Genomic DNA, 14,260 nt, shown 5'->3' on the forward strand with positions numbered 1-14,260 from the left:
TTTGAGTTACAAGAAATACAAAATGTGATATTTGATTTAAAATATGAACTTTTTTCTATAGTGTTCCATATAATAACACTACTGTCATGTGCCGTTGAGAAATGTTTTCCATGATATTAAAGAATTGAGAAATCATAACCCGAATAATTTAGGGACAACATCAAAAGTTCAATGTAGGATAAAACACTTAATTCACATAGTTTTTTTTTCACTGACCCCCACCCCCTCTTAACTTAATTTGGAAAAAAAATAATTTACCATATGGATATAGGTAAAATCGATCTTGGATTAACAAAACTTGCAGCAATATTGACCCCATCCCAAAACTATTTGATTCAAGTTCTTTATCCTACATCTTTTGATGTCGTCCCTTAGGTCTCTACATAATCGATATCTCTTACTCGCATAGTAGCCATCATAGAACAACTGTATTAACGCAGTTTTATCATTCTGGGTAAGAGAGAAAACATATCACCTCCCAGTCAGGATTCTACTTCGTCAAAATTATCTCCCAATTACGACAGTTCATTATCACAATCGTAGAAATAGGAGCCATTTTTGGGATGACGCGCTGCCAATTTTGCTCTTAAAAACCGATAAATTTACCCACATAGCACCATTACGATTCTGATATGTCAGTTGTTTTTTAAAAGACAAACGCATCTACTAGCTAATGAGCATCAGTTAATAATCTTGTCTGCATTGATACTACTTAAAACTATTGTCTGATCGGTTGTCAAGTGAAGTTTTTGAAAATTCTTAAACATTTAAAAAAGTTCTTATTAAATATTTCGTGGAAGGGCAGACTAAAAAATTTCAGTGGTTGAAGATTATAAACCCAAGTTATCACACACACACACACACACAAAAAAAATAATATTTTTTCGAAGATATGCATTTTCATCATCCAACTTAAATGGGCACTCGCTTCGAGATGTATAAAAAATCTAAAGTTTGATTTTTTTCTGTTCAATCAATAATGCAAGTGAAATAGTGAAATAACAATTCACTTTTTGCAGCCAAAAATGTTCAATTTCGTCAAATTACGCTAAGAAACATTGATAATTAGTTATTCACTTGCAAGTGAATGAGTTGACCTCTTTAAATCCGTATTCATGTGAACTTCAATTTAACCCCTAGCTAGAGATTGACAACGCAAGGCTTGTACGCGTACCGGTTATTTAAAGAAAAAGAATGTCAACAATGAAAGTGAAACTGCGGTTAATCATTTGATTACTAATTCGATGCACATAAAATCATTCTTATACGGTAAAAAACAATGAGAAACATCTATTTTTAAATCTATAAAATCAAATCAAACAGACATATAAAAATCTAATTGCACGTGTTGGTTTAATCTTTTATGTTTACATCGCTTATATGGTCATCTGAGGTCAAATCGATAGTTAATTAGATGGCGTCTGGACTAAAATACACACGAAACGAACCTTTATATTATCTACCCCATGCTCTGTAAACTGTTTATTTTAGACTTTTGATAGTTTGGATAAATGTTTTACATTGTTATAAATCAAATATGAGAATTTGAGTCAAATCGGTGACCATGAATTTGACAGCTAGTGCCCTTTAAAAGACTGTCATCTAGTACTTTTAGTAAAAAAAAAAAATAGCTATTCAAACACACTCTGTTTTTGTGATTCATTAGATAGGTTTCATCTTTACCCATATATTTCATCTTTTCGTACTGTGATTTTTTTATGTTATAAAGTCAACCTGTAGCTTTGATATATAAAAATGATAGAATCTGAAGCGAGATGGTATATCAAATACTCTTGCTTTGTACTTTTTAAAGACAAATATACACCTCAAACACGCATTTACATAAAAACGTGCACTCGATTTTCTCTTTTCGATACAATTGTTACCTATTGTTTTGGAATTTTTTCTTGAGTCACATAATTGAAGGGCAGTCACAAAAAATACCGAACTAATAAATTGATATGTACTCCATCCGTGGTAATTTTTTTTTAAATCGGAGGTTATGCATTTTCTATATCCAGCTTGATAGATACCCATGTTGGACTTGCTATCTAATTGTTCTGCATTACTATGTAATAGATGAATTGAAAACTTAAGAAAATGGTGTTTTTAAAATAAAGCACTTCGTAATTGAGAAGAAAATTGTCGTTTTATTTGTGTCTATTAACTTTTAAATTTTTTGTTACTATAGTTAACATTACAGTAAGCACTTATCGCCTTCTCTAACAAAGATCTTCGATTCTTTTGTTCTGTTTCAACTGGGTTTCCGCCTGCTCCGAAATGTGAAATCTCAAAAACCCGAAATCACAAAAGTCAAAACGCAAAAACACGTATTCACTTTCGCGTTTACACTTTTCGCGATTCTACGTTTTTTTCCCGATTTTGCGATTTGTGTTTTCATCTGAAGTGTTTTTTTCCTTTGAACATACAATGCAAAATCACTCAAAGTTGGCCGCATCCGGCCTCCATAGACTGTTTAAAAACATAGATTTAACTGTAGAAGCATTCTTTGTCTGTTTGGCTATTTTTTTCAGCCATGTCGATCTATGAGTTTGAATATTCCTCTGGAATCTTTTGCCCCTCTTCTATTAATACAAGGAATTACTAATTTTGAAACATGAATCTAAAAATTCAATTACATTTTAACTCTATAGTATCCATGACCACGTGTAAAAGCTTCCATGTGGTTGAGTGCTAGAGAATAGGGAGTGAGCAGCATTTGAGACACCAAGTACCCTACCGTTTTCACATGTTTTTGAATAAAAAAATAATAAAAATACCTCCATATAAAATTATTATTGTCACGCTTTTTCAAGGATAGATAAATAGATTTGAACAATATCAAATGCATTTACGACTGTTTTAATCGTATCGTTAAAAAAATTAAATCTGATCTGTTTCGGATTATTTCAGCCTCCTTACAAAGTAATATAATTAATCATGTCAATTTCTTCACCTAGTGGGTCTCATTGGGGTCTAAGCGTGACGCGGGATTGCCGATTTTTTGCCAGCGGGACACATGAAAGTCCGATTATTGTGTCGTGAAAACGGGAAATGAGGTCTAGCGGGACCCGGAAAAAATGACAAAAAAATTAGAATTGCTTACATACATAGTGTAAGCGGGATACGGGAATCTGACAAAACAGTAAGCGGGATCCGGGATCGGAACCCCAATGAGACCACCCCCCTCATATTATCAAAGATCTTTTCAAGCGGTTCATCCCTACTAAGAGGTGTATATATTTACCTTATTTAAAAATTCTCCAAAGGAATGAACTATAATAGGCAAATATACAAATACCTAATTGTAGTCACATGTGTATGTCTCATCGCCCAAATTATCGACCGAGATGTAATATGAATAGCCAATTGCAAAACTATACCGAAAGATATTGAGAAATTATATAATAAGGTAACATGATTTTTTTATGCAATGTTTTGCAAAGTTAATGATTAATTTATATCTGGTGTAAGTTTTGATGAAAAAAGCTATACAATTTAAAAATTTTCCCATGCACAATTTTGAAAAATTGAGTCGGGTAAGAAAAGCATCACTGTCCTTGACTCATGAAGCATAATGCTAAACTTCAACAAAATCGTATAGATAATAAACAATAAGAAAGGCCAACTTTCCTCGTATTCGTTTTTATCCGCTTTATCTAGAAATTGTTAAAAATGACTTGGTAATAATTTAAATAAGTGAGTAACTGTTGTTATCACTTGAACATATTTTCGTCAAACCAAGACGATTTGACATACATTGCTTTAAAAACAATTTTGCAACAATGTGAAGTTTGCCGAATTTGTAATCAAAAAGCATCAAAGAAAAACTTAAACCCGAATATATGAATTTGTACTTTTAGTAAAGGTGATAATTGCTTTTTTTGGAATTTAGGATTTTTTTAATTGCAATTGATTTGTTTAGCTGTCTTGTGGCATTTGTAGGAAGGGACATGTCTGTCCTACACAGTCAGGACTCTACTTCGTCAGAATTATCTCCCCATTACGCCAGTTCATTTTCACAATCGTAGAAATGGAAGCCATTGTAGGGATGACGCGCTACCAATTTTGCTCATTGAAACTGATAAATTTATCCACATTGCGCCATTACGATCCTTATATATCAGTTGTATTTTAAAAGACAAATGTATCAACTAGCTAATGAGCATGAGTTAATGATCTTGTCTGCATTGATTCAACTTAAAACTATTGTCTGATCGGTTGTCAGGTGTTTTTTTTCGAAAATTGATAAACATTTAAAAAAATTCTAATTAAAAATTTCGTTGAAGGGCAGACTAGATTTTTTTAGTGTATAAAGACTATAAACCCTAGTTTTCACACACAAAAAATTATATTTTTTCAAAGATATGCATTTTCATCATCCAACTTGAAAGACTGTCGTCAAGTACTTTCAGTAACAAAATAGCTATTCGAACACACCTTCTCTGTTTTTGTGACTCATTAGATAGGTATTTCACTTGACTCATATATTTCATCTTTTAGTACTGTTATTTTTTTGTGTTATAAAGTCAATCTGTAGCTTTGATATATAAAAATAATAGAATCTGAAGCGAGATGATGTATGAAATAATCTTACTTTGTACGATATCAAGACAAAATATTCAACTCAAACACGCCCTAACATAAAAAGGTGCACTCGATTTTCTCTTTTTGATATAATTGTTATCCATTTTTTGGAATGTTTTCTTGAGTCACATAATGGAAGGGCAGACACGAAAATTTTTGAACTTATAGATTGATATGTTTTCCGTCCGTGGTATTTTTTTCAAAAAAATCGGAGGTTATGCATTTTCTTCATCCAACTTGAAAGATACCCATGTCGTCGACTTGAAATCTAATGGTTCTGCTTAACTATGAACTAGATAAATTGAAAACTTATGCAAATGGTACTTTTAAAATAAAACACCTCGTAATTGAGAAGAAAATTGTTATTTTGTTTGTTTCTATTAACTTTTAAAATTTTTGTCACTATAGTAAACAATACAGTACACATTTATCGCCTTCTCTAACAAAGAGCTTCGATTCTTTTGTTCTATTTCAACCGGGTTTCCGACTGTACAATTCGACAACAAAGATATAAAGCAATCGAAATCAAAATTTGAAAAATAGCGTTCAAAATCTGACTGTAGTCATCTATGCCTGTGATAAAAAAAAACCTTATTGTTGTGGTTTTGTTTTCCCCCCAAGTAACTCAACATTTAAAAACATCATATTATATATATCAAAGAATGACATTATTTTTGGTATTGAAAAAAATTGATTTCGTTTCAAAATGAAATTGTACACAGCATGAAAAAAGAAAGTTACTTTGGTTGATAAAAAAAAATGTATATAGTCTACAACTAAATTGAGTGTCCCTGTAATGTAACGTTATACATGTGTACTAAACATAAACATCTCCATATACAAAAGCAAATTAAAATCACATGGTTTTGACTTTTCGGTCCATTTACTAACCCTTTTAAAAACTAGATTGAATATAAATTAAAAAATTTTGGTCAACGGCCAGAGGAATACTGGAAGACTAGTATAATGAGGTAATTTTTTTAATCCAGTATTATGAAATTCAAGATTTCTTGTATATTTCTTTTTTTAAATTTAATAGATAGAAATTGTATACTTATCTGACTATACAAAATCGAAGATTGATCTTTTTTTAAAGACATTTAGATATCCCATGCGAAATTAAAAGATGAACAGTTTAAAGTATAATCGCCCTAGTGGTCTAGACTTGTGAGTTCTATTGTTAAACTGACAGGGAGGGGGAAATGTTTTGTCTTTGAAACATTTTAATCTGTTCATCAGGGAAAAAATATCGTACTTGAATTTGATGAAATTTTTTTAATTACCCAATCTGTTGTTTTATGACGGAGAACATGTATAACCGAGAAAAGATAAAATTTAGAAACTTCTTACAAGAATACTTAATATGAACATTGCTATGGTTTCAACTATTTTTTATTTCGTTCCTTAGTGTGTCGTAGTTAAGATATTTTTCGATGCCTTTTCCATTTAGATATTTTAATCGTAAGTTCCAACATATAATTAAAATTGTATTTCTTTTTTGGTTGTCTAAGTTTATTACCTAGTATAAAGTATATGATAATAGTTTGAACAATTTTACAATTTCTATATCAATCGCCATATACCGAGGACTTCACAAAATATCTGTTTATAGGAGAAGCTTTGACACTTTTTCTTCGTTGTTCATTAGCGACAATTAAAAAGATTTATAAAACTTAACAAATAACACCATCGTTTGTTTAACTTGAATTGTTCTTAGGTAACCATGGTGATAAGGATTTTTATTTGCGTTTTTCTTATATCGGATAGATAACCACCGACTTTGCTTTTTCCGTAATACAACCTTCGCATTTGTTGTCATTGTGGTTGTTTCTTTTGTCTAAATAAATATCCTGGTGTTAAAACATATAATGATAATTTATGTAACTATACGATCATATACAAAATACAAAATTTCTATATAAATCACATTACTACACTGAGTTCAACGAATCTGTCAATAAAAGAAAATGTTGCCTTTTAGTTTCTGTTACGACAATTAAAAAGTATAATAAATATCACAAATAAAACCAATCCCCTGTCAATTTTAATGTTTTTAATTTTCAAGATATCATCGGTTTTAGATCTTGTTATTAATATTTAAGGAATGACTGTAACATTTTTTCTGTCTATGAAGAAATAACATAAAAAATGTGGTGCACACTGAATAACTCGCGTATCGGGTTATTAAACAATGTGCACCCAATTTTGTTTTGTAATTTCGAAAAGACTGACAAAATATTATAGGTATGTCTTATAATTTAATGATCAATTCCATTTTAAACCGGCGTAAATCGTGAAAAAACGTTGATATTGAGGTCACATGACAAAATTGTGTCTATGATATGATAAGCGAAACGATGTCAGCCAATTATAGGCCTCGTTTCATGCAAATTTAAATTATATAGATATAGACAAAGCGAATTTACCAAAAACAAAAGTATTTTGCCGTTATATGTACTTTCCAAATATTTAAATGGATAAACACTATCTTTTTAAGTAAGGCAATAACATTTATCTATTTTGTCTAAAATAAACCACTTAAGGATGTACTTAGGTGAGGTTTTGGAAATTGGTCTTAAATGTTCGGACTCCTTGTTTTTTTCCCCATCAATACAGGGTAACATATTTTGCCCCATAACACCCATTTTTCTTTGCATACTTTAATAGCTCATAAAAGGCCATTTTCCAAAATTTAAGCAGATTCTTGATTTTTGTTCTTTCGATTTTAGACCCAAATAAAACCAATGCAAATGTAAGGTAAAAATCCGAGTCAGCCTTTTCCCGCTATTTTTGAAAACTCAAATATCTCGAAAAGGAGTTCCATGACCTTTCAATTTCTTTAGCTTATTTTTTTCCTAAACAAGTGCTCTTTTAATATATGGTATCAATTTTAACTTCTTGATTTTTTAAATTTCACCTAAGTACATCCTTAAATGCGTAAAATGTCTATTTCAAGCAAAACCCTAGCTTTGATAAGTTGTTTTAACACATGATTGTTTGAGTCACATCTAATGGCCCCGTCGATATATTAGTGCTCTCAAATATGCAATGGTAGAAACCGGGAACAAAGTTTGCCTTGTTGTACTGGTTGTAAATGATGAATGATTTATTCATTAATTATGTTGCCAGATTTTAGGGATGCAGTCTGTTTAACCTTCGTCACCAACACCAAAAGCATGCATAGTATTCGCTCGACTCTATTTGTCTGTTTGACGAAGAAAAATTTGAGATTTTTTTTCTTTTAAATTTCATTAAATTATATGAAATTGAACAATTTAAAATTAAGTCTGAATCGTAATAATGTTGAGTTGTAGAGTGTAAAACCATTTCTTGTAACTCAATAGATTGACATTTTACATCACTCATTTTACAAAATCATTTGAGCCAAACATTTTTTTATCTATGAAAGTGTGTGATTTTATATTTGGTCTGCAGTTTGATGATGTTTGGTTGTAGCATGTTTAAAATTTTACATTTACTGTGCAACAACTCTTGTTAACTAATAGTTTAAATTTTTACAATAGCAAACGCACAAGTAAAAATTAAAAGAAAAACACCTTTTTCGGCTTCAAATACTTCATCACTCATTTTACAAAATCTTTAGACCAAGCTTTTTTCATCCATGGAAGCAAGTGATTTTACGTTTGGTCAGCAGATTGATCATGGTTGCTTGTAGTGAGTCAGACATTAGCTGTGCAACCAATGTCTGTTTTCCGACAGTTTTGAATTTTACAACACCAATATTCTTACTGCATATATTGACATTGGTACTATCTATGGTATACAACTCCAAGTTTAAAAGCTTCCATGTTTTTAAGTGCGCGGGAATGGGGAGGTAGCAGTATCTGAGGCATCAATTTTAGTACCTTACCGTTTTCATATATTTTTTTTAACAAAAAAAATACACCTATATAAAACTATTGTTATGGTTTCGCTTTTCAACGGAAAAATAATACACATATTTGACGAATATCTGATGCATTTACGACTGTGATTTTAATCGCATCTTAAATAAAATTGAATACTGATTATTTTTAGATTTTTTTTTAACAACCCTATATAAAAGTACTATTTCTCGAACTTATTACATATGGTCAAACATGTGACCTATTCAAGCGTTTCATCGTACTACGAGGTTTATTTGAATCTCTCAACAAAACATATTTACTTTATTTAAAACTTATCAAAGGAATGAATATGAAATGCAAATATACAAAATTGTAGTCACATGTTTATGTCTCGGCGCATCGCTTTATTTCCCAACCCAAAAGTAAGTAAGAATAGGGAATTACATAATTATTCAGAAGGAGATTTACAAATTTTAAAATGTGGATATAAAATTTTCTTATGCGTTGGTTTGTAAAGTTAATGATTATAATTGTATTTAGTTTTAGTTTAGATTAAAAACTCTTATAAAAGAATGGCAGCACCATTTCAATCTTTCCCAAAACTTGATAAAAGATGAATGGAGTAACAAAAAGTATCGCTGTCCTATTTTCTTGTAACAGAGTGGTCTACCTCAACAAAAAATATACATATAAGAAACAATAAGTAGGGCCAACTTTAATTGTTTTTGTTTTCATTGTTGGGACAATGTATATATATCAAGAAATTGTTAATAATTACGCGAAGTAAAATCACAAAAATACCGAACTTCTAAGAAAAATAAAAGCCGATAAGTTCCTATTCAAATGGCAAAATAAAAGGACAAAACACATCAAATGAATGGATAACAACTGTCACATTCCTGACTTGGAACAGGCAATTTCTTATGAAGAAAATGGCAGATTTATAGCTAGCTAAACCTCGCACTTGTATGACAGTCGCATAATAAGATATTTTTTGTTAAAACTTTAACATATTTCAAAATATCAAACGTAATTAACTACCTTGCTTTTCAAAACTATCATGTTTTTTGTAAAAAGAGTATCTACAGAAAACTTAGACCGAAATGTATTAATCAGTACCCAAAGTAAAACATATAATTGCTTTAAATAAAAATTAGGTTTTGATTCAAATTAAAGTTTCATCTGTCTTTTGGCATTTGTAGTTATGTTTATGTAAAAAAATGAGCAATAATTTAAAATATGATTAAATGCTACCAATTTAAAGTTCAATCGCCGTAGTGGTCCAGAATTGTGAATTCTGTGAATAAAGAAGCAGATTAGATAATGTAACTTTGTGGTCCATTTAAAGACAATTAAAAAGTAGTATAAACGTAATAAATAACACCATTAATTTGTTCACTTGAATTGTACCGATAAAACAAAGAAATTGAAGTGTGTTTTTTTTCGGATAGGTGATCACTGACTTTGCCTAATCCCACAATTTAACCTTTGTTGTCATTGTGATTGCTCCGGCTGTCTAAATGAATATACCTTGGTGTTATAATTGTAGCGATAATTTAAGCAGTTATACGATCATATGCAATACACAATTTCTATAGGAATCCCCTTATGAATAAAAAGAATCAGTCAATAAAAGAGAAGCTGTGACAATGTTGCATTTTGGTTTTTTTTTTTTTTAATTCTTTTTTTTTTTTGTAAAAAAAATGAATCATACTTTATTGAAAATTTTCAACATTTTTTAGTTAGATACATAAAGTGGCAGTACCTTATCCCGACCTTGTTAAACATTAGATTGCATGTTTCAATATAAACTAGTTAGTTATTGTTAGCATTCTTATTTATGAAATATACATTACTATATTATTATGTATCCATTATTTCCATATTGTTCAATAAATAGAGAACGGTATTCCATAGAGAAAGAAAATACAGAAGAGAAAATTGTAAATAAATAAAAAACAAAAACTTAATTAAAATTAAAAAAAAAATCACTGAAATTTGGAATTTTGGCAGCAGAATATTGTCCAAAACTAGCGTATATGTTTTTAGTGTCTTTAACGACAATTGTAAAGTATAATAATGAAACAAATAAAACCATATATTTGCCAACCAGTTATTTGTCTGTCAAAACTCCGTACTTTTATTTTTGGAATTCTATCTAACAAATGATATAGGATTAATTCATTAATTATGTTTCCAGTTCTTAGGAATGAAGTCTGTCATCATCGTTCCCAACGACGGAAGCATGCTTAGAAACCGCTTGTCTTTGTCTTTCCGTCTGTCCGAAGAATTTTTGGTAGAAAACTTTCACTTAAATATTACGGAACGTAAAAAAAAAATGTTCGTTTCTTTAAATCATTACATGCATCTAACATGGCTCGCAAAAGGTAAAAATGAATGACTTATGTCATAATACACACTTTCGCTCAAAGTTCGAGTCTTCCGGAAAATGTTTAAAGTAAAATATAACCAGATGCTCCGCAGGGCGCAGCTTTATACGACCGCAGAGGTTGAAACCTGAACGGTTGGGGCAAGTATGGACACAACATTCAAGCTGGATTCAGCTCTAAATTTGGATTGTGATTAAATAGTTGACACAGCATAGGTTTCTGACACAGAATGAATGTGGTCTAATGAACTTAAAATACTTTTTTTTCCTTTGAGCAATTCACTATGCTGTTGAATATTAATCCTCTCAAAAAAATGTTTGAAGAAATTTTCTTTTTATTTATGAAATCTGAAATGAGAAAAATTTAACCCCCTTTTTTTTCACATCCCCCTTTCCCTTTTTCCAAAACTGATCTCAATTCAAATTTCTAATGGAGTTTGAAACAATAACTACTCATTTAAATACATCATAAAATATTAAAATGTAACAAAAGGTGCTTGTTATCACTGAATGGTAAAGATTGTTTTAATTTATCAGTTGGTAGTAAAAGTGAATATACATTGTATATTGTATAAAACAATGATTTAAGTTGATTCAACTACTATTCTGGACAAAGAAAGACAACTCCAATCAATTGAAAATTTCTTGCTATTGCACAATATTGTGTAATTAGATATTTCTTGCTATTGTGCATTATTATACTTCCTGTGAGAATGTCCTTCTATAGTAAAATTGCTCTATTTTGGCATAGTTTTTAAAAGAAATATATAGCGTTACCTGCACTATGCGAAAATAGTATGCCTTCCTGTTGCAACAGACTATTGATTTTCACGTCAATCATTGTCAATTTCACGTGCAAAGGCGGAGCTAAGTTGCTTTGACAAACAAGTGGGTTGGATTTATTAGCCTGACAATTAATTAACTATTACAATTGAACAATAAGAGGGAAATAGTCGATACCATTTAAAATCTGACATTTTAAGAGACTTTAAAATACTCTAGTTTCTGTTAGAACGTTTTTGTTTACTTCTGTTTACTGCCGTTGAAGCCAAAATTGTTTGAATACTTTAGAAGTCATTTGTTGCAGATAAATAGTTATGACCACATCACTGTTTTTTTTGTAAGTTATTGCATACTAAGGAAAGTGTTAATGAGGATGAAATGGAAGGGGTATGGAGTAAACCTTGTTAAGACAAAATCCAAAACAATACCGGGCAATCAAAGCTATGACACGATGCCTTTTTGGTACTTCTTCATCTTGAAGTCAACATGACTTCATGCCTTCAACAAGAGCAAAATAAAGGTACCTCATAGCAAGTTTAAGACAACCTTTAGCACCAACTTAAGCAGAGTTCTACTTGTTTAACTAGTCAATAATGATGCTTTTGAATCTTTTGAATCTTATTTTCATCCCTTAATGGACCTCTGATTGTGGAGAAAATGTTCCATGATGAAATTGACATTATACAAAATAAAGCTATGTTAATATATTTCGTAAATAAACACGAATAGTTGCAGTATAAATACATGTATATGCAGAGTTACATAAAGGGCAGTTTTTTTACATTAAAATACACTACTATTCAAAATAGTTAACAGTCAGTATAATAATGATATTAATGTTGTGTTTAACATTGACTATGGAAAATAGTAGCCAGGGTTTGAGACAATAGTGCACTCCCCTTCCGGTCGTGCACTATTGTCTCTCACCCTGGCTACTATTTTCGCATAGTCAATGTTAAACACAACATTATTATATAAAGACTGTGCAATTGAAAATATTTGCTATTGCAGAATACTGTGCAATTGAAGATTTCTTGCTATTGCGCAATACTGTGCAATTGAAAATTTCTTGCTATTGCACAATACTGTGCAATTGAAGATTTCTTGCTATTGCTGAATACTGTGCAATTGAAAATTTCTTGCTATTGCACAATACTTAATATAATAATTTTGGATCCTGATTTGAACCAACTTGAAAACTGGGCCCATAATCAAAAATCTAAGTACATGTTTAGATTCAGCTTATAAAAAAAGCTCAAGAATTCAATTTTTGTTAAAATCAAACTTAGTTTAATTTTGGACCCTTTGGACTTTAATGTAGACCAATTTGAAAACGGGACTAAAAATTAAGAATCTACATACACAGTAAGATTTGGCATATCAAAGAACCCCAATTATTCAATTTTTGATGAAATCAAACAAAGTTTAATTTGGACCCGATTTGGACCAACTTAAAAACTGGGCCAATAATCAAAAATCTAAGTACATTTTTAGATTCAGCATATCAAAGAACCCCAAGGATTCAATTTTTGTCAAAATCAAACTAAGTTTAATTTTGGACCCTTTGGACCTTAATGTAGACCAATTTGAAAACGGGACCAAAAATTAAGAATCTACATACACAGTTAGATTCGGCATATCAAAGAACCCCAATTATTCAATTTTTGATGAAATCAAACTAAGTTCAATTTTGGACCCTTTGGGCCCCTTATTCCTAAACTGTTGGGACCAAAACTCCCAAAATCAAACCCAACCTTCCTTTAGTGGTCATAAACCTTGTGTTTAAATAATATAGATTTCTATTTACTTAAACTAAAGTTATGGTGCGAAAACCAAGAATAATGCTTACTTGGGCCCCTTTTTGGCCCCTAATTCCTGAACTGTTCAGACCTCAACTCCCAAAATCAATACCAACCTTCCTTTTGTGGTCATAAACCTTGTGTTCAAATTTCATTGATTTCTATTTACTTAAACTAAAGTTATTGTGCGAAGACCAAGAATAATGCTTATTTGGGCCCTTTTTTGGCCCCTAATTCCTAAACTGTTAGAATCAAAACTCCCAAAAGCAATCCCAACCTTCCTTTTGTGGTCATAAACCTTGTGTCAAAATTTCATTGATTTCTATTTACTTAAACTTAAGTTATTGTGCGAAAACCAAGAAAATGCTTATTTGGGCCCTTTTTGGCCCCTAATTCCTAAAATGTTGGGATCAAAACTTCCAAAATCAATCCCAACCTTCCTTTGTGGTCATTAACCTTGTGTTAAAATTTCATAGATTTCTATTCACTTTTACTAAAGTAAAGTAAAAGTGCGAAAACTAAAAGTATTCGGACGACGACGACGACGACGACGCAGACGACGACGCCAACGTGATAGCAATACACGACGAAAAATTAAAATTTTTGCGGTCGTATAAAAATGACAAACAAATAATTTAAGTAGTGTTTGAACGGTAAAAATAAATTCATTTGTGACTACGGGCGATACAGTTTGCATTTAAAAAGGTTTGATGGACCATAAAAACTTTAACCCCAACTTTGATGTTAGTAGGTATAACAATGAGCGTCCTACTTCCTTTGTTCAATCATCAAGGTGTCAGTGAATTTATTAATCACCTTTGATTTACTATATCTACAATACTTGTTCCCATAAT

The 14,260-nt window shown here is 30.9% G+C and overlaps 1 protein-coding gene across 2 annotated transcripts in view; it reads left to right on the forward strand.

Annotated features, from left to right (window-relative positions):
• Nucleotides 1-5,468: 5,468 nt before the first annotated feature.
• LOC143063509 (tyramine beta-hydroxylase-like) overlaps nucleotides 5,469-14,260 on the forward strand; it is a 30,040-nt gene continuing 21,248 nt past the window's right edge. The window contains exon 1 of one of the 2 annotated variants that reach the window (XM_076235712.1): nucleotides 5,469-5,558. In XM_076235712.1, coding sequence (XP_076091827.1) covers nucleotides 5,554-5,558 — 5 coding nt within the window. In that variant the 5' untranslated portion in view covers nucleotides 5,469-5,553. Of the gene's footprint in view, nucleotides 5,559-8,774; nucleotides 8,858-14,260 lie in introns of those variants that run through there. The other variant, XM_076235710.1, reaches the window with a different exon arrangement.

Source organism: Mytilus galloprovincialis, chromosome 2, assembly GCF_965363235.1.
Source record: "Mytilus galloprovincialis chromosome 2, xbMytGall1.hap1.1, whole genome shotgun sequence".
NCBI classification, from domain to species: Eukaryota; Metazoa; Mollusca; class Bivalvia; order Mytilida; family Mytilidae; genus Mytilus; species Mytilus galloprovincialis.